The sequence below is a fragment of the Podarcis pityusensis genome, assembly GCF_964106645.2.
Source record: "Podarcis pityusensis genome assembly, chromosome: 12".
NCBI lineage: Eukaryota > Metazoa > Chordata > Lepidosauria > Squamata > Lacertidae > Podarcis > Podarcis pityusensis.
Genome location: NC_138037.1, coordinates 31,223,590 through 31,248,923, shown reverse-complemented (window position 1 = coordinate 31,248,923; position 25,334 = coordinate 31,223,590). Strand labels below are relative to the sequence as shown.

The 25,334-nt window shown below is 43.6% G+C and overlaps 2 protein-coding genes and 1 long non-coding RNA gene across 5 annotated transcripts in view; 2 read left to right on the top strand and 1 right to left on the bottom strand.

The window, feature by feature from the left end:
- Positions 1 to 2,497, top strand: part of VWDE (von Willebrand factor D and EGF domains) — a 46,303-nt gene extending 43,806 nt beyond the window's left edge. The window contains exons 29-31 of the mRNA XM_080974533.1: positions 192 to 287; positions 1,499 to 1,602; positions 1,709 to 2,497. Of these exons, the coding sequence (XP_080830659.1) occupies positions 192 to 287; positions 1,499 to 1,602; positions 1,709 to 1,729 (221 nt within the window). The 3' untranslated portion in view covers positions 1,730 to 2,497. The remainder of the gene's footprint in view (positions 1 to 191; positions 288 to 1,498; positions 1,603 to 1,708) is intronic.
- Positions 2,498 to 2,642: 145 nt separating this feature from the next.
- On the bottom strand, positions 2,643 to 25,329 carry LOC308459499 (uncharacterized protein). 3 transcript variants are annotated; one of them, XM_080975084.1, is made up of 6 exons: positions 25,082 to 25,329; positions 18,611 to 18,706; positions 18,078 to 18,182; positions 17,043 to 17,138; positions 6,320 to 6,437; positions 2,643 to 3,215 (listed from the first exon to the last, which is right to left on the bottom strand). In XM_080975084.1, the coding sequence occupies exons 1-6, from the start codon at positions 25,323 to 25,325 to the stop codon at positions 3,149 to 3,151; spliced, it is 726 nt and encodes a 241-aa protein (XP_080831210.1). In that variant the 5' UTR covers positions 25,326 to 25,329; the 3' UTR covers positions 2,643 to 3,148. The 3 variants fall into 3 exon arrangements, with proteins under 3 accessions (XP_080831210.1, XP_080831212.1, XP_080831211.1); XM_080975086.1 differs by lacking the exons at positions 2,643 to 3,215; positions 6,320 to 6,437 and adding an exon at positions 9,153 to 9,283; XM_080975085.1 differs by lacking the exons at positions 2,643 to 3,215; positions 6,320 to 6,437 and adding an exon at positions 13,643 to 14,066.
- LOC308459614 lies at positions 22,413 to 24,439 on the top strand. Its single transcript, XR_013978224.1, has 3 exons — positions 22,413 to 23,343; positions 23,595 to 23,888; positions 24,130 to 24,439. It is a non-coding gene; the product is annotated as an uncharacterized lncRNA (long non-coding RNA).
- Positions 25,330 to 25,334: the final 5 nt, after the last annotated feature.

Sequence of the window (25,334 nt, the reverse complement as noted above, 5' to 3'; positions counted from 1 at the left end):
GTAGCAGACAGTTGTTAGAATTTGCCTAAGCTCGCAGAAAACTATCAAGGGTGGGAACACATCAACATGGCAGGCAGATTAAGCAAAGGTATATCTTACAGTTCCCAGTACCATTTGTTCATTGTTTGCGCAGATATTGAGCCATTGAGGGTATTCACACTTCTCTTTCTACGCATGCCTTTCTTGTACAGCTATATGCCTTCAGAAGTGCAGGAACGGGGGTGAATGTATTGGACCAAGTACTTGCCATTGCCCTCCAGGATGGGAAGGAGTTCAGTGTCAAACACGTGAGTCAGATGTAATGTTTGGATTACAGTGGAGGGGGATCGGACCACAGGTGTTTTTATAGGGCTTTTAATAGCTTGTTCATCCAGAGCTGCACCATATGAACTGGTCTTTATTAAAGTAACTTGAAAGAGAGCATTCCCTGCAAGATCAGGTACTCTTGCCTCACCTTCCATTCATCCCAGGGTAATCAGTCATGTTTAAAAACAATAGGGCTTTTATGTCTGATGGTCAGAAATGTCAGTTCCATGGAATGTAGGAAACTGCCCTATACCCAGCCAGACAATCTACTTCAGTATTGTCGTTTTGAATTCAAACTGTGGCTTCTTCTTTGCAGCTGAGGCATGACTTTTCAGTCACCTGCCAATGACATACACAACATAGGGTGACTGACAGATGGAGAGCCCTTCCACCTGTCAAAAGTGGTTTTTGGAGGGCTAGCTACTTCTGGATCTTCCACATGTGCACAGTACCTCCATCTTCCCTAGGTGAACAGTGGTTCCTGCTCTTCCTGAGGCACCTCAGCCAGCTGGAGTTAAAATTGCACCCTTACACATTAAATTCCTATTCCTTTCCTAGTCTTCATTATTGGCAAAAATAAAATCCACACTACACCCTTTTGCTGTTGCTTCCACTAGCAAACAGGCTGCAATCCACATATTACCTGCCATTTTACAGGATTGCACCATCAAGCTTTCCTAAAAGCTACACAGTTGTATTTGTTAGCAGTCTTTTTACCCTGATATCTCTTTTATATATTCATCAGCCCAGTACTTCTGTATTTCCCTACAGTCTCATCAAATAGGTCTAAAATTAGCATCTCCAACACTGTGTCATAGGAAGTCAATACATACATTTTTTTCACAGCCTTTGAGGAGTGTGATATCATTTTTTAAATCGTCTTATAGGAGTGCAACATTCATCAAATGACTGGGCCATTAGCGCCACACACTCTTGAAAACATTGCTTTGTTGCTGTATATTTATGGGCCATTTGGAAACTGAATGAGGGATGCCTTTCTGACCAATGCTTTTTATTGTTGTTCTGGTTTTGTTTTGTTTTTGTTTTTTGCACTATCTTGCTGAGCTGTAGCATCTAAACACATGCTTGTGCACCCTAAGAGTTACTGCAGAATCACCAGGGGCTCTCTCCTCGACAGACAGGTTTTGTTTTGATTGCCGGATTAAAACACATGCACACATGTATGTTTCAGCCACGTGCAACCAGAAATGCCTATACGGAGGTACATGCATATTGCCGAACGTATGTGCTTGTCGTCCTGGCTACATGGGAGTCACATGTGCCAAAAAAATTCAGGTAATTATAGTACAAATACTCAGTGCTTTCAAAAGATGGAAGAGGTTTAGGGAGAAATTAAGCTGCATCCTAATTTGCCCGTCTTTTTGCTTCATGTGTTTCAAAGGTACAAGGACGTCACGCATGAAGAACAAATGTCTCTGGGTCGCACAATGTGCTGCATGGATGCCAGCCATCTCTGGTGTGGAGAGGATCACTCAAGACAATGTTACATGAGTGGCACAATCTGGCCCCTTCCACATACAAAGTGCAGAGTTGTTCTTCGTATGAATGCTTTGAAGTTCTTCCCTTCCCCACCAGGCTGCCTCTGTGTAGGGCACAACGCTGCTTTGCCAGGCATGCTGCAACCTTCCCAGCCAATCACGTTAAGCAGAAGCCTGTCTAGGGCTCACCTCGAAGCACCCAGTGACCTGCTTCTCCCCATGGCTGTGGTGCACAGACTCTTTGCAGCAGAAAGATAGTGGCATCAAATGTGGGATCCAAGGGGGACTGGGCTGCTGGATACTTCCAAGTGAGGTTGGACCAGGCTTTACCTTAACCACAAATGGCTGAGTAAGTTGCAGCTGGCTCAGAATAGCAGCAAATGCTCCTGATGGACTGGCAATCAACATCCATCACACTGCTACTCTGGCTGGAGTACCCCAAGTTTGTTACAGCAAAGAATATGTCTCAGTATGGCTTTGAAAACCAATGAGATTAATGAATGCAAAACATCCAAATCAGGCATAATACACCATCACTTACACGTTTGTCATGGTGCCTCAGAACTAGGTTATGGCAGGTTTAAATTTGTGTAATAAATACTTGGATAAGGCAGATAATTCGAATTCCTAATCCATGATAGCTAGAGGGAGCAAGCTTTAGAAAAGAAACCTGTGCCTAAAAATACTTGGGATTCTGTCTTGCAATTTGTGAGGTGCCTCTGCCAGTTCAGTCGTGGAATATGACACTGCCAATATGTATGGTGTAGGATTCAATTGTGCCGCTTAAAGCCATCTGTTTACTGCAACTGACTGAAAAATGAGCATTTGGAGACAATATGAATTTGAAACTCTGAAACGGTTTATACATCCCCTCATATGTAACATGCCGGCACCATAAATTTGCACCATACTCTGTGAGCCAGGAGAATTCCATATTTGTATGCGATGAACTTTTGCTGAGGTTGAAAATTAAAGATCAAACACACCCACATACAAAAGCACTGGCTCGACCCAGTGAAGATGCTCAGCATTCTGTGGACCTGTGAGTAAGATAGGACATCATGAACCACTGTAACCTCACACCGGCATCTGAGTAAGCTGGGGGATGCTGGATGGCTCCATCTACTTCTCAGGGTTACTGCTTCAAACATCCCTGTGCTCCTGTTATGTTAACCATTTCTGCCTTAGCCAATCACAGTTTTGTTTCCTATAGCAATTCATCTATGTAAGAGAACTTTTGGCTACATATCGCATGTACACAGATCCAGTGAATAGCATGTTGTTTCTAATTCTTATTACTCCATTGCCCAATGAGCAGCAGCGGCCATCCTTGGGAAGCTGTTTCAGGGCCCTGGCTGGACCTGCTGCTTGTTGTTGGTGTCACCAGGTTGGCATATGCCCAAGAAGAACCTGTAGTCACAGAAATGCCAGTTTAAGAGAGTTAGCAGCGCTATGGAGATCTTTACTGCAGCTGGCTGCACATCATAGCTGTTACTGCAGTAGACACCATTACGGCACTTGCACTAGGGAGTCTTAACAATGACCCCTGAATGCCAGTAGGAGGGCTTGCTTCAGAGAATTGGAAATAATCACACTGCTGTTATAATTAGAATACTTTGTTGTTGTTGTTGTTTAGTCGTTTAGTCGTGTCCGATTCTTCGTGACTCCATGGACCAGAGCACGCCAGGCACTCCTGTCTTCCACTGCCTCCCGCAGTTTGGTCAAACTCATGCTGGTAGCTTCAAGAACACTATCCAACCATCTCGTCCTCTGTTGTCCCCTGTCTCTCTCTTTCCCAACATCAGGGTCTTTTCCAGGGAGTCTTCTCTTCTCATGAGGTGGGCAAAATATTGGAGTCTCAGCTTCAGGATCTGTCCTTCCAGTGAGCACTCAGGGCTGATTTCCTTAAGAATGGATAGGTTTGATCTTCTTGCAGTCCATGGGACTCTCAAGAGTCTCCTCCACAAGTAACTGGCCAAACAAGAAATAAAAAAGGCTTTGAGGCTTGAAGTACTGATGTAGGAGAGTAAAATGGTTAAAGGTTGCATGTTTATCCATTCCACGTTGTGGAAATAGAAGGGGCTAGAGGTGGAGAATCGCTTTGTGGAGAAGTCCTAGAGACCCACCTTATTTGTGGAAGGACAGATAAAAAGCAGGCAAAGTTCATGTGCCACACAGTACATGTTCCAACTAAAGAAGGGGAAAATGTGAGTAAGATTGGGGGAGTGTGAAAGTCAGAAAGAAGTGAGGGAGTTGAAATATGAGAGTGACCTGTCCTGTCAGAGTGAACAAAGAAAAATGAACAACTGGATTTTCACTGAAGTACATTGTCACAAATGGGCTAAGGTATTCATCTGTATTACTTTTGGGTTGTTGAGGGAAACCGGGGTCTGGATTCTTATACCCAACTGGAGACTACCACCAACTGTCTCTTTCAAGTCATGGGATTCCTTCATCCACCACCGTCCTTGAGAGGAGGCGCTGTCTTCCCACCCTCTTAAAGTTCTTTCCCTTTTAAGTTGTATTTGGGTTCATTTTTGAGTTCCCCTGTTATTGTTTAAAATGGAAATCTAGCATTTAGAAAGACACTGACTGGTGCCTTTCGGCTGAGGAAGCCTGACTAAACCTGGAGAAAATATCAAACACAGTGCAGAGGTTCTGGGACAGAGAACAAGAGGCAAGGAAGAGAACTTAAATCAAGCAGGGGTAGCTGATATAGTGCCCGCAGATGTTTCAGCATCATAGCTGCCCATGAGCTAAAGTCTTCCAGAAGAATCAGGGCTCCTGCAGCTTGATTTGTGAGGTTGAAGCATAAGAAAAACAGCTTAGAGCAGCCTTCAGCCCGTGTCCCTGAAAGCTGAACACCTTGGGAATACAAAGGGCGTCCAGCAGCAGACATAAACCTGAATTTGGAAGTAGGATTTCACTGAAATCTAGGACGGGCATGAGAGTGATTAGATAACAAAGAGGGCACAAGTGAGGAATTACCATGGGTTGGCACCATGAGCCACACCAGTTAAGTGCCACCAAAGAGTTTCAGACAGAAGTCCATCTCAGCCCTTCCTGGAGATGCCTAGATTGAGCAGGCCTTGCTCTTCTCCAGCTTCCCTGTTTGTCTCTGCTTCCAATTCCTCATTCCCAGATCCTATTGCTGACACCAGAAGACTTGTGACCAGCCACACTCTCAGTTTGCCGTTTGGGAAGGGAGTTTGAAAGCCTACACAAACACTTTGGCAAATCAGTGTTTATTATAAGTGGAGAAAGGGATGCCTTTTCCCAACATAATTATAGAGAGATGAGCTGGCACTGCAGTCTCCCCCACTCCGCTTTTCAAGTCTTGTTTTGATGCTGTGGAGTCTGTTCAGTCGCCACCAAAGATGTCCTCCACAAACTCCAAACAGCTATTTCTTTTCCCTCAGTTATCATTATTTCATTTCCCCCCTCCCAACAGCTGCACACTTACTTAAAATGCCCTCCGACTATCATGCTCCTAGCATTCTGATCTCCTTGGCAACAGTTGCCAAGCCTGCACAGAGCTCTCACCCCAACACACACACACACACACACACTCATTACAATTTTATGTTTCCACCAGGCTTCATGAAACATATTAAAACAGCAAGCAAGAAAAGCGAACAACGCAACAAAACTGATTCCCAGTTGCTGGAAACGGCAGGAGGGGAGAGTGCTCAGTTGCTTGGGTCCAGCTTGCAAGCTACCCATAGGAGTCTGGTTGGCCACTGTGATGATGCTGGACTAGTTGGGCCATTGGCCTGATCCAGCAGGTTCTCCTTATGTTCTTAAAACCACAGAAATATCACCTGCCACATATGGAGGATAGGACTATCAATGGCTGCTAGTAATGTTGGCTAGATATTAACTCCAATATGTATCAGCTGCTGGAAAACATGAGTGGGAGAGTAGACTACTGAATGTTCTTCATAGAATCACAGAGTTGGAAGGGACCATCTACTCCATCTCCCTGCAATGCAGGAATAGGCAGCTGTCCTTTATGGGCATCAAACCTGCAACCTTGGCATTATCAGCATCACACTTTAACCAATGGAGCTATCCAAATTGAGCTCACGTCCTGCTTTCCTTGTGAGCTTCTCATAGGTGTCTGGTTGGCCACACATAGGATGAGACAGAATGCTAGACTATAGTTCTGATTCAGCAATCTAAGTCGAGCTCTTGATGAATATTTTTTTGGGGGGGGGACATGTCATGCTCAGCATCTCCTTTCTGCCCTATGTAAGATTTGTTATAGTATTGAGAGATTATGAAACTCAAATATGGGCTCGCTGGAGTCCCATGGGCAAACAAGTGATGGGAATTGCCTTGGGTTGCATAGGAGAAGCACCTGTGCCAGGGATTATGGAAACACAGAATTTCACTTTAAAGACAGAGAGAAGGATAGATGTAATTTATTTCCAGCTCTGGTTTGTTCCATAATATTTGTGATGGCTTTAACATCCAGTGGAATGTTCCTCTCTGATGGGAGCAATGGCAGTTACCTTGAAGAATGCAATTTGTCTGTTGATGAAATGGTGGGGAAGGACATGACTGATGATGTAAGGACTGTTTGGTATCTTCCTTCTTCAAAAGGGATGCTGCTGCTGCTTTCCCCTGAAGCTTTAAATCAAGAGCATACCTTCATCATTTCCAATTAGCCAGACTCTCTGTTCCCTCCCAGCAATTCCCTTAGGCCAGTTCCTGGGCAGCTCCTTAACTGAAGCAGTGACTCTAGCCTTCAGGGCATTGAGACTCTCAATTAGAGACTGCAGGCTGAACCTTTCCTCTTGTTCCTGAACTTTGTGCCTGGGATTGACTTTGCAATTTCTGCAGTACTGCCAGAGATTTTATTGACTTTTTTTTGTAGCTTTTGTGATTCCAGGCTTTGGGAGATAATGCTGGTCCAACCTTGGCATTTATCTTTTGAAAAGGCTCCTGGAGCTATTTCAGCCTAGGACAGAGTGGGGAGAAGGTGTGAAATTGACATTACAGTGCTGTTGTGCTCTATATGTCTGCACAGAAGATGGGTCATGTCGAACCTCCAGACTTGACATGATAGGATGTAGCTCAGTGGTGGAACATAAGGTTCTAATATCTCCAGGTATAAATCTGAGACTGTCCTTTCTGAAATCATGAAGAGCCACTGCCAGTCCTTATCATGACAGTACAGAGCTAGGTAGACCAATGGCAGCTTCACAAGTTTCTAATTTGCTGTCATGAAGGATGGAGGAGTAAGGGAGCTTTATTCGTTACAGAAGCTGGAATTTAACACAGCTTCATAAAGACTCTGCATCCTGGGTTCTCCTTTCCCTGGTGAAGACACCATTCAACCTTTCTTCCAAACAGGAGGAGGCACCATCCTGGAGGGAAAAAGACTGACTACTGGTCATCTTAGAGATTTATTATTATTATTAAAACCATCTAACTTTGTCTTGTGTGCATCTTAAAGGCAGCATTTAGAGTGCACAATAAGACTTTGAGCCAGAAATTTGGCCTAAGCAAGGGTGGCTAGGGAAGCTGTTTTGCCCAAGCCAGAACCACCTGACCTACATCTGTCACATGGAACAGGTAAATGTGTGGCTGCAAAGGAGTACTTGGGACTGCACTCCTGATTGTTCCAAGGAAAGGCTCAGTTGGTAAGGCTCGAGGATGTGAACAAGGTGCTCAGGTCGGTCAGGGCTTGCGCTCTAGACCCTTGCCCCTCTTGGCTGATAAAAAGCAACAGGGAAGGACTGGCTGGACCAGGGTGACAGTCAATGCCTCTTTACTAGAGGGGGTGGTCCCTGCCTGTTTGAAGGAGGCAGCCAGAAACCACTCCTTAAGAAACCTTCCCTGGATTCGGAAAATCTAACTAACTACTGGCCAGTTGCTAATCTCCCTTTCCTGAGCAAGGTTCTGGAGTGAATGGTTGCAGACCAGATCCAGGCGCTTTTGGAAGAAACTGATTTTCTGGATCAATTTCAATTAGGGTTTAGGCCCAGTTTTGGCACAGAAACTGCTTTGGTCACCCTGTATGGTTACCTCTGTCAACAGAGAGACAAGGGAAACATATCCCTGTTACTTCTCGACTTCTCAATGGCTTTCAATACCATCAACCATGGTATCCTTCTGGAGCAACTGTCTGAACTAGGGGTGGTGGCACCACTTTGCGGTGGTTCCAGTCCTACTTGGATGGTCATTCCCAGAGGGTGTTGCTTGGGGAATGCTTCAATATGGGGTTCCAAGGGCTCAATCCTATCCCCCATGTTGTTTAATATCTACATGAAACCACTGGATGGGGTTATCTGGAGGCTCGGAGTACATTGTCAGCAGTATGCTGACAACACTCAGCTCTATTTCTCCTTTACATCTGCCGGTGAGGCAGTGGAAGCGGTGGACCAAGTGTCTTACCTTGGTAATGGACTGGATGAGAGCCAACAAACTGAAACTCAATCCAGATAAGACTCAGGCACTGTTAGTGTGTGGTTCCCTAGACCAGATGGGTGGGAGATTGCCTGCTCAATGGGGTTACACTTCCTCTGAAAGAGGTTCATAGCTTGGGCCCAGAGTGCCTTCCATCAGCTTTGGCTGGTGGCTCAGCTATGCCCCTATCTGGACAGGGATAGCCTAAATACTGTTGTCTATGCTCTGGTAACCTCAAGGTTAGATTACTGCAATGCTTTATACATAGGGCTGCCTATGAAGATGGTTTGGAAACTTCAGCTATTGCAGCCTTCAGTGGCCAGGTTGCTCACTGGTTTGAGCATATTACACTGATCCTGGTCCAACTGCACTGGCTACTAATTAGTTTTGCGGCCCAATTCAAAGTGCTGGTTTTAACCTATAAGCCTTAAACTACTCAGGACCACAATACCCCAAGGACCGCCTCTTTCCATATGAACCTACCTGGACCCTGAGATCATCTTCTGAGGCCCTTCTTTCTTTGCCTCCTCCTCAAGAAATCCGGAGGGTGGCAACATGAGAACGGGCCTTTTCTGCAGTGGCTCCCCGTCTGTGGAATGTTCTCCCCAGGGAAGTTACCTGGCACCTTCATTATACACCTTTAGGCGCCATCATTATACACCTTTTTAACTTGGCCTTTGGTTGAGTGATTGACATCCTAGGCCCTTTTAAAATGTCAGGTTTTTTGGAAGGGGTTATTGGGTTGTTGTTTTTATTTTGATTATGTATTTTGTGGTTTTATATTCTGATTTTATTCTGTGAACCTCCAGGCGTAGGGCAGAATAATAATAATAATAATGGAAAGGGAGGCTTATATTCAGCACCTTTTAAATTGGGTGGTAACTGCTGGTCTTGCTGGGGTTGACTACTTCTGAGGTGAGTCAATCTGTAACACAAGTGGGATTTGCGGTTGGCACCAATCATCTGCTTCACACTGAGCACAAGATTCTGATGAAGTCAGAGCCTGACCCCATCTTCATTCAGAGAAAGTAATATGCCAGAGGTGAAGACCTCCATCTGACCACCTAAAAGAACAGGGATTTACAGCACCTAAAAAAAATTCCCCCTTTAATCCATTTACAACATTGTAAACCATGTACATTACAATTTTAAAAGTTTAAGATCAAGGGTGTTTGTTATCTGACATGTTACAATGCTGGAAATGTTCCCCTCCCCTGACAAATGGTTTAAAGCATTACTTCATAAAAATATGTCTGATTTTCCAGACACATTTCTAGACACAATTGGTTTGCATGACTTGCATCTGTAACTTTCTTTTATCATTTCATTGTAGTAACTTGACATAGTCTTCCTACAGAGGTGACTTTAGCCTGGAAATCTCACTAGAGCAACTCTATGAGCGCCACTGTGGAAGGCTGGAGGCTATGTTGCTATCATCAGAATATAAAGACATGACAAATGTGCAAGCCTAAGGGATGTCTGAAACAAAAGACATGATTCCAGCCCCATTTCAATTCCAAGTTAAGCTACAAAAGTGTGGAGTACGGTAATTTTGAATTTCTCCTCGTCTATTAAAATTGAGTCACATGAGCCTCTGCCTTCAGATTGCAACTCAAAAGGTGTAAGGATTAGGTGTAATGATTCAAAGCACGAGTGCATACGAGCCCTCATGTGCTGGATCATCACCTTGTCGTGATGAATGGGCTTGCATGTTCCTATGACCCTTGTGAGCAAAGCCGTCGGGAATCTCGTACTCCCAGCAGAGTCACCCAAAGTGGTAAGGTCAAAGGGAAGGAGCTAGACAAAGAATGATCCAAGATGTCCTCAATGGCAGAGCAGGCGGGTGATAACAAACGGTATGTTACAATGGCTGTGAAGGCAGATGAAAGCTGCAGCAGATAAGAATCTACTGGTCGCCGTGACTACTCATGCCATCGGAACAGAGCCTTACTGTGAAGACTGTGTGTTGGTCTGTGTGCACTGATCTACACACATAAAACAAATTCACACACAGGCATCTTCCAAAAACCCATCCCAAACCCAAACTCCAAAAGTCCCATGGCAACCAGCAAATGGTAACGGGGGCAGGATCGTGAAATCTGGAAGCCCCTAATCATGAACCGGCACATGGGTGGTGGATACAGATTCAGTCATTCTGACTCAAGGAACAAGGCAGTTGAGCAGCTCAGCAGCTGTATCCATGACTGAGCAGCCCTTTTTAGGATCCACTCAGCTCACCCTGAAAAGGGGGAGGGGCTAGAAAAGGTGCCCTAAACATAGTCTGCCTCCCTTTTTCCCTGAACCCCACTGTGGAAGGACGTGTGGATCCAGAATTGGCCTCCACAGTCACTTACGAACTCATTGTTAAAACCATGTTTATGGAAGACAATCTTACTCAGCTACAAATGATAACCAAAGAAGACATAAGAGCCCTGCTCAATCAGATCAATGTTCATAATAATAACATAAGCAGATCTCTCCTAGACCAGGCCATATAGTCTTATCATCTTGTTCTCACAACGGCCAACCAGATAGATGCTTGCTGGTGCACTCTCCACACTTGTGATTCCCAGCAACTGGTAGTTATGAGACATACAGGCACTTCTTGTTTTGTGTGAGGGTTACGTTCTGGACCCTCATGTGCATCAGTGGAGCACGTGTAAGCCCACCCCGCTCCTTTCCATGACAACTTTATGACATTTTGGGGGTACTTCTGGGTTCAGTGCTCTGTGCACATGTGCAATAACGCACCATTTGGCTGTGCCAGTCATTGCCTGTATTACCAACAGTGGAGGGAGACCATAGTCAATGTGCCTAGTAGCTATGGATAGCTTTGCTCTTCACTAATTCGTCTCGTCTTCTTTTCAAGCCATTCAAATTGATGGCTCCCGCCACCTCGTGCAGGGGCAAATTCTACAGTTTAACTATGCATTGTGTGAATTCTTCACTTTCTTTTATGCGTCCTGAAATTTCCAGCACCCATAGTTTCATTGGATGGACTCACATTCCAGAAGAAACACTTCTTTCTCTGCAATTCATCGTGCAATCCTTTCCCCCTCTGCTGCAAAAGGGGTTGATGAGAGATTACCGGTATTTGGGGGAGGTTGGGCAAGATGCGCTCAATAGAGCCCAAGTTGGTCCTACCCTTAGGCAGAGTGCTTCCAGAAGCTGGACAGAGCAGCAGGTGTATCGACACAGCCCAGCTTGTGCATCCTAATCTAGCCAACTGCCAAGAGGAGGACGCTGTCCTCTTGCCGGTGCTGAAGTAAGAGTCATCTGCCCAGTGTAGTTGGCTTCTGTGTGTGAAATGGGGGAGAGGGCACCTTGTGCTTCACCAATGCCCCTCCCCTCAAATCTGAGCAAGAATGCTGTGAGTGACCAGGAGTGATTGGTAGCACTAACATAAAACCTGTAGGCTTCATCATGCTGTTGCCTGCACATTTTCTTTCACTGGGTGCCATTTGGCAAGAGTCTTATCGTTATATCTTTCATACCCTTTACTTTAAACCAGCTCACCAGAGGTTACAGTGCTCATCTGGAGCCATAATCTAAAAGTTGGAAAAGTAAAGATTTTTCTCAAAATAAATAAACTCCTTATGCTACGCTTAAATACTGTTTCAACAGCTGAGTAGTGAACAACGCTAGAGGCCTGTTGCTTGCTAAGAAGAAGCCACTCTCCTCCTAAGATGTTGATATGAGTTTTAGCAGGTGCCCAAAAATACTGACTGTTGTTGCCACAAGAGATGCTGATTTCAGGTCTTTTGGCCCAGCAGCAGCAATGGTGTAACCCTGTGGTGTTGTTGTTGTTGTTGTTTTACCAACAGCTTTGTAGCTTTTATGGCAAATGAGGCAGAAGAGGCTATCTCTTGTAGCAAGGAGCACAAACAACTATTTGCAGCTAAAGCCAATTCATGTAATTAGGCTTTGTTCTTATCTACCATTTTAAATCAATATAATTATACCTCACTCTACAACACACACAAACACATTTAGACTGCAACCAGCAGTTTCTAGCAATGAGTCATCTACCCAGACAAAATCTTAAATGCAGCCTAATAAGAAAAAAAAAATCCACCCCACTGACCATAGTAAAACACACACACACACATATATATATAAGGTAAGGGGCTACTACAGCAACTAACTAAATTTAGTTTTGGCACAGACTCTGTCCATTTCAAATGTAAATGCTATGACGTAGGCTCTGTGTTAACACAGCCTTTGTGATTTGATCCTTTAAGACATGGATTCTATGTGCTGCTGTGTCAGACCAGACTTAAGAGAGCTGATGCTGAATAGTAAAATTACATTGAAGGTTCAGAGGGGAATGGACAAAGTTGGGCAGGAGAAAATAAAAAACCAACCTTAACAGCCAGCAGATGGAGCTGTTTTCAAGCAATTTTTTAAAATCCAAAACTACAGAAATTCACTGACCTTGCAAGAGGCCAACATTTGCCTGCCGTTGGCAAAGCAACCATGCTTTTAATTAAAGAACCATGAAATTAATGTTTGTCTAGCACCGTGGCAACTTCAGAATAAGATTTCTGAACGCATGCACATTCTGATTTCTGCCTCAAAAGGGATTGGGGGGAGGAGGGGAGAAATGCTTTCTCTCTTGTTGACTGCTAGGTTGGTTTTTTTTAATATACAGAGGAAATCACTAAGTAGGAAATATATCTACAGCAGCTACTTTTCCTTGGAGCTCTTGTCCCCAACCCAGCAATAATTGCATAGAAGAAAACGTTGTGTGTGACTAGCTATGCAGAGAAATAACTGTGTGTGGTTGGCTCCAGACAGAGGGTGCCCATGCGTTATTCCTATCTGCACCACAAGCTAATGGAGCAGGTGAATTGACCACACTTTAGTGCCGGGGGCTGCATAAGTGCCATAGAGTGTGTGCACAGGCTTCCTCAAGAACCACATGCGCAGCCCCAACTGCTGGCTATAGGCATCCAAGCCCTGAGTACATGCTTGCAAACTCCACACAGAGAACTCTGCTTCTGCCCCAGAAGTTTTTCACGCTGGGCCAGGAAGCTATAAAACCAAAGCACCTGTTATATTCACTGTATTTTGTGTGTGTGTGTGTGTGTGTGTGCGCACATACTTTGTGTGCGATTCCCTTAAGATTTTAAAATTTGTACTTCTGCAAACCTTGGAGTCCACCCCCAAAAAACCATTCTGATACATCCCTCTTTTTTCTCATGTGTCCCCACTGAGGCTATCCTGATACTCACTGAGTTCACTATTAGAGGAAAGCAATGTCTATAAAACCGTATGACCCAGCAAGATCCACATTTCATTCTTTGCTTCTGCCCAGCGATTTCTCATGCTAGATCAAAGAGCTTTAAAAACCAAGATTATATTCATTACATGGAAAAACATATTCTATTTGTGGAAGTGAATGAAGCAGCAAGAGCAGGGGAGGTTTTGGCGGGGGGCGGGAATGCTTTATTCAGTAAAAAATATTCAATGTTACATGTGCTAAAATGAAACATAAGGTATCCACGTGCTTTCAAATTCTCCCCACGCATATATTTTGATACACATTCAACTGCTTTGATATTGTCATACTTTAAAAAAAACAAAAACGCCCTTCAGTATAGGAGAGCATTCATTTAATATATAATCAAGACTTTAAAATCCTATGGATGGACCGACTAGCATAATGCAAAATTTCTCCTTTCTCCCAATGTTTATTCATTAAAATAAAATGAGCTCGTCTTCAGAGTAGGCTGTCTCATTGTTTCATTTTCTTTGTACACTGTATACCAGAGTATGGTGAACGACATCTGCACACATCTGGAGCGATGCATTTGCCTCCATGCTGACATGGCAACCTACACAATGCTGGGGGGGGGAGTCCAAAACTCATATCAGTTACACAGCACAGATTTCATCTCATTAACTGCATTTGATGCATAGTATTTTATTGAATTATCACAATTATTCCTAAGAAGAAAATATCATTAAAATACAGCAGAACTACAGTATCCATGCCTGCCATTCATCCTTATAGTGTCGGAATTTTGTTAAATCTTATACTTGGAGAAACGATTGTTGTGATTTAAAAATAATTCAAATGGGGAAATGTCTTGTGATTTCAAAACCTATGGCTTGTTTAAATCCCACCCATCCTGCTTGCTTGCCTGCCCATGAGTTTACAAACTGGTTTGAAAGGGAAACATGGCTTGGCAGGACTATGACAATTCCACGCAAGTACAAAATTTAGGCCTGAGCAGGGCGATCTGTTGTCAGGGACTGGACAGAGGAGGAATGGTGGAGACCGTCTCCGCAGCCAGGGCCTTCCAGAGAAGAGGAAGACAGTTTAGATTTACAACAGGGGTTTGAGGGAGGTCACAGCTCAGAGGTAGATGAGGGGCAAAGTTGAGAATAACAGGAGAAGAGGAGGGGGAGGTAGAGTCAGAGCAGCTGGCTAACACGTTATCACTAGAAATCATTCCAGACCCCCCCTTCTCCCAGAACCCAGCGAGCAGTGAAAGTAGGAGAGCAAAGGGCTCAGAGACAAATGGCTCTAAGCAGCCACCGTAAGCTGGGTGGTGCTGTTGATGATTGAGGAGGGGGGGGTGAAGATTACTTGGAGCAATGCCATTACTCCAAGAGGCTGCATTTCTAAGCCTCTCTCTGTAAATACTGAATGTAAGACATTGGTAAGAGCCTTCCTTGTCTATCTATTCCTGGCAGTCTACCGTGGGGGGTCGGATTCCCTGACGCCTGACATCTGTTGTGCTAACTGATTGATGCTCAAGCGTCTTTCCCTTCCAGGAGGACACTGTGAGTAATTGGCACCTTGGCAATAAAAAAGAGGGCCTTTTCAGTGGTGACTGAACTCCCTAGACAGGTCTGTAAATCTAAACATTATCATCATTTACACACTGTGTCGACATTTTTCTTTTTACCAAAGCTAAATTGTTTTCTGCCTTCTATTGGATCTGCATTTTTATTGACTGCTCCCTTATTAATTTTCACTTCTGCCTGTTGTTTACATTACTGTTGATTATGGTTTTATCATTCATTATTGTTTCAAACTTTTTCAATATTGCAAGATGCTTTGGAGACAACTTGTTGAGAAGTGACTCATAAAACGAATAGAAAAATAAATAACCCTCATGGGTGTTCTCGAACTTTAAAGCAGTTTTCAGGTCTGCACCGTTGCAGGTGAGAGAAGCAAATTACAAGTTATTTAGCCAGTCATGGTGATTTGTGTGGGTTCCTAATAAAAGCAACCAGAATAGAATGCTCCTTTGCAGAGCCATTCTAGCAGTACCTACTGTTTGGCATGTTTCTGTGCTGTTCTATATTTCTATACCTGTTACTTCGACATACTGCTATTGCAATGATTATTCATTTCAAGAGGATTAACCCATAAGATTAATCCAGAGACTCAAAAGCGAAGTAGCTAATCACTACTTCACAGGGAACTCAGTTCAAGGGCCATCTCTCGAAAGCAGCCCTCCCCCATCTTAGAAGCAAGAAAAGAAAGAAGTTGTCACTGATAGTTCTAAAAGCGCTCATGATCATGCAAGTACTGAAAGAGAATGATGCCCCAACGGAAAGTAATGGTGTATTTGAGAATTAGAGGTACAGTAAACACAAGAGGTTTATGGTCCTCACAGTCACTCCTATATAGTTAGTCTCAGTCATTTGTTGTAAGAGTAGCTGTCACGTTAGTCTCAAGGAAAGACAGATGGCAGCACAATTCAATTCAGCTGACTTTCTGCCTCAAGAAAGGTCCTGCCTGGAAGCTTCTGTACCCAATCCATCCCACATTGCCTTAATTCAGAATGCACTACTAGATTGCAGCCACTGACCCAGACAAATGCAGCTCCAGGCACAGACATACTTGACAGTCACTTATATCCTTTAGCTGAAGGATCCCAGAAGCTGCTTTTAAGATACTCTCTTATCCACTTGCATTGCTTCATGCTTGGCACTCGCTACTCAGTTTAGTGACCCGCCCACTTGACATCTATCATTGCCTTAAGGGCTTTGACCCACCATTTGCAAACCACTGCATTAAGAGGATTGCATGCTTTCCACTTCAAGGCTGCAGCAGCTATGGACAGACTATTTTTGTCTGCCTTTAGGGAAGAGGAAGACTCTTTCCCTTCTTTTTAAAGCCCTGCTAAACTGGAAAAAGAAATCCTAGAGGTTGCTGTAATGTGAAACTCATTTCTGGAGCATCAGTATTGTCTATTTTATCCTAACTTTCACCAATATCAGCGTCTGAGTGGAAACGGCTATTTACCCAATGAAATTTGAAGTTAGATTAGATTGCAGGTTTCATATAGAACAGACCGCATTAGATGAAGCACAAAATTTATTATTATTATTTACTACTACTACTACTACTACTACTACAACTACTATAATGATCATCATCATTCCTACTACTATTCACTTTCCATAAATTTCAGTAGGACTTGCCTAACAATGCAAACCAGCAATCTGTCTTTACATTGCTGCTGCCTCATTCATTTCAGTCAATCTTGCATGGGACAGCCATGAAAGAGCCACTGACCAAAGGCAGGTACAGTTAATGAACTGCCAACTACACGCCAGCAACTGCTCAGGTCAGCTATATCCCAATACAAAATTAGTAACTCATGCAATATTTCCTATCTGCATCGATCCGTTCATATTTAGATGAGGGGATAGTACACACATGAGACAGGTAATGAGGGTGGGAATCTGGGTGCAGCTCATACGCCTCTGCAAAGACTTTGTTGCTCTTGCGGGTGTCACGATGATCATGTCAGCTTTTAGGCATTTCATTTAAGAGGCTCTAAAAGATATGTAACTCACCTAAATGACAGGCGCCGCCGACCCAGCCAGTTGCACAGCTGCAGATTCCAGGAGCGATGCAAGTTGCTCCATTCCGACATCCCTGAGGACAAACCGCTGCAACGAAAGAACAATAAAGCAAAGTCATCTATCTCGGTCTCTCAATATTATACTGTAGAGCTGGGGATGGCAGGGGGTGGGGGACACCTATGGTCCTCCAGATGTCGCTGGAGTCCAACTTCCATCAGCCCCAGCCAACATGGCCAGTGGTCAGGGATGATGGGAACTGTAGTCCACCAACATCTGAAGGGGTGATGATGAGATTTCCCCACCCCCACTATAGAGCATTAGAGAATGTTTTAAGCAGGGGTCTTACAGATGTTGCCAAACTACAACTCTCATCACCTGTGGCCATTTGCCATGCTGGGTGAGGCTGATGGGAGTTGTAGTTCTGCAACATTCAGAAGCCCATAGGTTAGGCATCCCTGGTTTAAGGGGGGGATATTTCCTCCCTCGGACCAGAACAGAACACTAACATCATTAAAAGTGACCACATTCTACCTTTGCATGAAACTGACAGATTGAGAGCAGTGGCTTTAGCTGTCATTCTCAGAAACGGTTACCTCTTGAACAGAGGGTAAACTGTGTTAGCTCTGAAAGTGATTTTTTGGGGGGAAAGAGTAGGAGGAACCCCTCCGTGCAGAATCATATAAGGCGATTTGCCCCTGAAACACACTGGATATATTTTAATGAACTGCATCCAAGCACCAGTTGACATCTTCTCTCCTCTCCACTGCCAGGCGTTAGATAACTAGAGTACCATAGTGGGAAAAGTTCAGCTTGGAACAGGAGACCTGAATTCAGATTCCCATTCAGCCATAAAAGTTACTGAGCAACCCTGAACAAATCTCTCTCTCTCTCTCTCTCTCTCTCTCTCTCTCTCTCTCTCTGCCTAATCTATTTATACCGATTGTTTCAACAATAAAATGGGGAAAACTCCAAGTTGAAAGAAGAGTGGGACTGAAACGCAATAACTAACGAAGTGAAGATTTTTACCTTCTTGGCATCTTGATCCTGTCCAGCCTGAAGCACAAAGACACTTTACCAGCCCGTTGACCGAGATGCACTCACCACCATTTTGACACCCTCCCTCACAGCTTACTGGAAGGAAACAGCACAGGCACAAAGCAAGCCATTATAGCATTATAGCAAGGGTGTTTTGTTGCATAAATGTTGCCTCTTCCAAGCAACAATTCTAGAATGGAGTTGAGGCATATAGGTGGAAATTTCATGCTCATTTGTTTACGATAACGTTATACCTGCTTATTGTTATTTATGGAAAACGTTGCTATCCTGACTTTCTGCCTCAAAATGAAACACTCAAAGCGACTGCACAACAGATCCAGAAATGCAAATAGTAATCAAATATTAATCTCAATATATAAGAGTTCCAGACACATTATACCATGTCTGTATTGCAGTCCTGACCAACCTAGTACCCTCAAAAAGCTTTGGACTAAAAGTGCAATGGTTTTAGACTATTCCCCCACTCTTTGCTACAATTTGAAAACTGTCTAAATTCAACTTACCTTTATGACAGTATCGTCCTCCATAGCCAGGCTGACATCTGCATTTTCCAGGCCTGAGACATTTCCCACCATTTTTACATTTCGGATAACAAGTTGCTATGAACCAAAAGAAAGGGACAAAGAAAGTTAGATGAGACATTTCTGGGCTTCGGGGTTGGGAACAGTCTACTCAAAAGCACCCTACTCCCTTAAGGAGCCTACCAGTTAATTCATACATTTGCCTGGGCCCAGTAGACCGGGCAGCAATTCATATGATTGCATGCTGTACATTCAGTAATGGTAAATATAATCTACTAATCTACTAATTTGGTTTGTGAAATGGCTATAATGAAGACTGAACTTTCTTATCACGTTAAATACTGTTTGCTATCCAGTGATAGGAGCAAAGCTTGTCATCTGATAACAACCACCGCAACTGATTATATTAATTAGCTCTCAAATGCTGTATGAAAAGAACTGGTGACAGGATGACCCTGACCCAAATCCAATCTCCAAAGCGAAGGGTCATGCTATTCTTCAATAGATTAGCTATTCCTCAATAGCTAAACCAGAGGCAAAAAAAGAAGAGCTACAGTAATGGGAAATGCTTTGCTTTTCAACTCTGATTAAGAGCTAATCCAGATGAACATTGGTGCAAATGTAACAGTACAACATGGCTACAGAAATATTATAAATGAATCACTCCTATCTCACTGGTCAAGGATGATGGGACAGGTTAACTCTTGAAGTCCCTTTGAAGTTAGTGCTGAGTGTACTGGTAGATTTGACAGAAGCAAGTGCTCAGTTTGCATAAAGTTAACTCCCCCGCTTCCTTTATTCTTGAACACCTGATTGATTCTCCCTGAATCAGCGAGTTTATCATTTCGGTAACACTAATAATTTGATCATTTATTTTCTGCCATGCTTCTTTCTGAGTACTGCCCATTTTGCTTAACGAATGGCTTCTTATTTAAGATGTAAAGGTGCATTTCAAAAAGCAGATTTCATTCATTCATTCATTCATTCATTCATTGTTACCCCTTGCACTGATCTGGGCAATACACAATTAACAGGTCTATCTAAAAGGAACTACAGTCATACCTTGGATCTCAAACAACTTGCGAGTCGAACATTTTGGGTCCCAAACGCCGCAAACCAGGAAGTGATTGTTCCTGTTTGCAAAGGTTCTTTGGAACCCGAACGTCCATTGGTGACTTCTGTGGCTTCCAATTGGCTGCTGGAGCTTCAACTTCCAAGGTATGACTGTAGTTGGTTCTAAAGCTTTATTGATGCTAATAATCCATTGGGAATATCATGGGTCCTTAGACTGCCTGGTTATTCAGGACAGTTCTGGTAGCAGCTGTGAACCCACATCTAACTTCATCTGAGCTCTTAAGTTTTTGATTTATGGTTGGAAGCCATGTGGAACTGCACAACACAACTGCAAATCTTTCTACAGTTAAAACTGATTACGTCCTCAAACAACCATTTTTCTCATCACCGCACCCCACCCCTTTCACCAGCCTTTCCCAGTGATTAATCAGCTTCTTCACAAATAGTTTTCCTACAGCAAACAGCATTTTCTTAAGTTTTCATCCATGCTAAATATGGGATTAAAATGAAAACCTGCTGAGGAGACAGTATTCCTTGTGGATTCTAGGGGAATTCTTTGTGGCAGCTACAAGATGTGCCTGCACGATGGACAAATAAATAACTGGGAAATTGCACATTTTGGCATACGGCTGCTTCGATGATTTTGTGCAAACAAATTATCTGACAAGTTTAGCTAGTTCTTGGCTAATAAATCATTCATGAGCCAATCCCGATTTCGATGTATTTGCTATCTGCAAACAATTTTCAATAGAACGTTTTCAGGTTTTCCTCTGGACTTGCATTATGGATTAAATTGAGATTCAGGTGATCACCAGGAATTTACTGGCAGGAGTCTATAATGTGTGATGACGGTTCTGGTCTCTGAACGCACAAATTAAATGTTGGAAATGGCAATTTTTTAAAAAGAATAAAAAGATGTGCACTTTAACAAAAAAATAATGAATGGCAAACATTAGCAGCTTATCACAAGAAGAAACACTTCTCAAAAAAGTATGTGAGCAAGAATTATTTAAATCATTGTTCATGAACGAAGAGCAGAAAAAAATATTTCAGTGCATTGCAATAAGTATTGCCCATAAGTAGTCCACTGCTACCATTCTTTTTTCTCCATTTGGTAGTGTTTTCAAAATTATTATTAAATCCTTGAAATATTTTTTAAAGGTCGCAGTAAGCATTTATTAGTATTTTAAAACTTGTTCAAATGTTCAACAAAATACTGCAGTCCCTCAAGGACTGCCTCTCCCCATATGAACTGACCTGGCCCCTGTGATCATCATCTGAGGCCACTCTTCGTGTACCTCCTTCAAGAAGGTGGCTCCAGAGGGTGGCAAGACGAGAAGGGGCCTTTTCTGCAGTGGCTCCCCACTTGTGGAATGCTCTCCCCAGGGAGCCTCTCCTAACACCTTCGTTACAAATCTTCAGGCACCAGACAAAAACATTCCTCTTCTCCCAGGCCTTGTGCTAATTAAACAGTTTATGGCCTTTTAAATGTATTATTATTTATTAAATGCATGTACATATTAGGTATATACACACACGCACGCACGCGCGCGCGCACACACACACACACACACACACACACACATATATATATATATATATATATATACACACACACATATTCATTATGTATTTTTTCCTTTTTCCTTTTCTGTTTTTTATATTGTGATTTTACGTTGTGAACCACACTGAGATCCATGGATATAGGGTGGTGGTAGTAGCTCTGTAACCCAGGTTTTAAAGTAAAAATTGGGCTTTCTTTTTTTAAAAGCAAGATTTGTTTGCATACTTGGAGGGGTTTTGTTTCCCACCCAGAGTAGGTACATGCTAACTATTCACTTTACTAATAGAGAGTGATATGCATTTGATTCTCCAAAGAACTATTCCTAATTCAATTATGCAAATAAAAGATTCTTCATATTCGACCCCCTCTTGTGATAATCCTTATAAGTAGCTTTCCACCCCAGACATAACTATACCTGATTAATTGGTATAATCTCCTTTCATTATACTGTCTGTATCAATAAAGGTATCTACTTTTATACATTTCCCCAAGACTGTATTCTGGCAGGCATATTATGCAAGTTAAAGCCACTGGCAGCATAAGCCACTGGTGTTGTTTTCTTTCAGTTGTTGATGGCTGATTTTATGCTGCCATTCTTCCGGATGTTTCATTTAAGTATTAGGATTGCTTGAACCTTGTTGTGATTTATAATTTTAAGTTGAAATTTAATTCATAATCAAATTGAATTTCATTGAGTTTGAGTTAAATCATAAAAGATGGTGTGTAAATGTCAAAACAAATTAACAAACAAGCATTGGCCTTAAGCTATGTTTGGCAAAATATCAAAATGGCCTCCACAGATTGTTGAGTTTTGAGGGACAGACTGGGCCTATTCATAGGGTTGTCATATGTCCTGGATTTCCCGGACATATCAGGGACACTGGAGTCAGCAGCAGTGTCTGGGTGGAAATTGGTAAAAAATGTCAGGGGAAATCTGGACGTATGGCAGCCCATGTTGGCAGTGCCGTTATTCATTAAAAAACGGTATTTTTTTGCTCAGCAGCTTTTCTGTCTGGATTTTCACTGTTTGAAACATGGCAACCCTACCCTTCATCTTCTTTGCAACCCTTCATCTTCTTTGCTTCTAGCCTTGAGGCTTAAAACACCGTGTCCTCACTATCTTCCAGCTTTTACTCAACTTACCTATATCTCAGACCGAATCCTGAGGTCTTGAAGGTTTTTGGTGAAGAAGTTTAAAGCAGGAGGGAATCACCATAGTACAGCCAGAGCACACAAATATGCCATCATAAACCACCCTGAGAACTTTTGTTACTGGGCAGCCCATAAAAGTAAATAAAATGAATTAATTAAATGTTAATTCAATTTTTAAAAACATTTTGCTACATTAGAAATAAGGACTTAGTGCAGGGGTGGGGAACCTCAGGCCTGGGTGTTCTAGGTCTCTCTACTGGCCCTCAAAGCTTTCTCTGGGGCACACCGTCCTTGAGTGCTTTTGCCTGGCTGGAATTTGTCCTTCCTTGAACGATGGCAATGCCTCTTGCCTGCCAGAACGAAGATGGAGAGAGATGTAATGGGTGTCTGTAGAAACATCTGAATTTGTACAGCTAGAATGTAACCTACAGTTCGAAGATAAGAGCAGAGCTTTCCAAACTTTTCAAGTTGGTGACACACTTTTTGGAAGTGCATCATTTCGCGACACAGTAATTCAGTTTTGCATCATTTCATGACACAGTAATTCGGTTTTACTAGCAAACCAGAGGTTAAACTAACCCTTTCCAGCCACAGGAGAAGCATGTGGAGCGTATGTGTGACACACCTACACACTGCAGCAGACACACTAACATGTCGTGGCACACAATTTGGAAAGCTCTGGGTAAGAGTCACGTCCACTTTTGCACCAGGCTCCACTAACCACTGATAGGTTTGTCCACAAAGTTTGTCAAAAAGTTTCTCCATTCACAATCCATGCAATATTCCCTAGCTCCCCCAGCACTTGTCAATTGTCCCCATGCCTTTGCACTCATTAGTCAGAACACCAGAAGGCAGAAACAACTTTGGTTCACAGGGATCAACTGGAGAGCATACTGTCGCTGAATTCTTCCTTGTTTCTCTAAAAGTTTCTACAAGAGTTTGGACTTGATATCCCGCTTTATCACTACCCAAAGGAGTCTCAAAGCGGCTAACATTCTCCTTTCCCTTCCTCCCCCACAACAAACACTCTGTGAGGTGAGTGGGGCTGAGAGACTTCAAAGAAATGTGACTGGCCCAAGGTCACCCAGCAGCTGCATGTGGAGGAGCGGAGACGAGAACCCAGTTCCCCAGATTACGAGTCTACCGCTCTTAACCACTGCACCATACTGGCTCTAGAGATATACAAGGGCTAGAGACCTACTTTTAAACAAGCTGAATATTTAGGAAAGGACTACAGAAAGTTCCTGAAGTGTGCTCCACCCCCATATCTCCCCCCACCTCTATTCTTTGGGATCTGGGACTTTCAGGAGGACAAAAGCAGTACACAAAGTAGGGTCAGCATTTCTTCTTCTTTTTTAGATTCCCTGCTCAAACATTTTCCCTAATGCTGGAAAAAGGGTGACTTGCAAGCGGAACAGCCAAGCACATTATTCCCACCAGATGAATACTTGGGTTACATCTTCCTCCATAGTCAAAATAAAAAAAATTCTTCCAGTAGCACCTTTAAGACCAACTAAGTTAGTTCTTTCGTGTGCAAGCACACTTCTTCAGATACACTGATACACTTCAGATACACTTCAGAAGTGTGCTTGCACACGAAAGCTCATACCAAGAACTAACTTAGTTGGTCTTAAAGGTGCTACTGGAAGAATTTTTTTTATTTTGACTATGGCAGACCAACACGGCTACCTATCTGTATCTTCCTCCATAGTCACAAAAGGATTCCTGTAAAAGCACTTCAGTATAAGAATTGAGGCGGGGCTTGTCAGCCAAGCAAGACCTTGCTTTCAGTAAGAAGAATCTCTTGCTGAAGCCAAAATGCTCTTTGTTCTCACGACTGCAATCCCACAGACACTTTCTTGGGAACAAGCGTCACCAATGAAATCAATGCTGACAAACTCCAGGCAGTCAACTTTCACAGCAGACACAAAACATGAGCTTTGTGGCAGGAATCTTTAGGAGATTAACAGAAGTGTAGTGCTCAATCCTACTCATGTTTACTTGAAATAAGGTCCCCTTGTGCCCAAGGTATAGGATTGCAGTCTTACTGTAGTGTTAGCTTTCCTGGACTTGACTCGATTTCCTGTCTGTGAGAGTATGACAGCCAGAAATCGACGGGGCTTCCAAGTAAACGATAGGATCGGGCAGCAAACCTTCGATCCTGAATGTGCACTAACCCCTTTCCTGCGTATTTATAATCTGGAATACCCAACACCCATGCATTTCTCCCAAGTAAACGTGCATGCAGAGGACTGCAGTTTGACTTCGAAGTAAAACTCCCAAAACTAATTCCAAGAAAACAATGGGACCGTAAAGAAGCTTGCCACCTCGCCCCAGAGGGCTCTCTGATCTGCCTCCACCCAGAGGGTCGCTCCTCCATCCCTTCGGATGGGCAGCCCCCGAAGAAAGGCTGGTGCAGAGAGGCAGGAGAGCTTAGTTGCAAACCTGCGCCAGAGGGACTAGGGTTACATTTATTACTGGCACTTTCCCAAAAAAATCCCAGGGCAATTTAAAATTCAGCACCGATAGTCAAAGGAACGTGGTTGGATCCTGAAAACACACATCTCAAGTCCAGCAATGACCTACACCTTGCACGGGAAGGGGGCTTCCCCTCCCCCACACTTGTTATGGCCACCGCCCGCTCTTCTAGCCGTTATACCAACCATACTGGCAGCGCTCGCCCTCGTAGCCCCTGGAGCAGAAGCAGGTGCCGTTCCGGATGCACAGGCCCCCGTGCTGGCAAGGCGGGGCGTCGCACACGGCGCGCGGGTCGAAGACGAAGGGCACGGCGACGCCGCGAGACACCTTGGACGGCTGCGCCAGCGCCAACAGCGGCGCCCCCGCGCAGGCCACCAAGAGCAGCCACAGCGCCGCCGCCTGAGGGATTCCCGCCGCGCGCCACCCCATCGCTCGGCC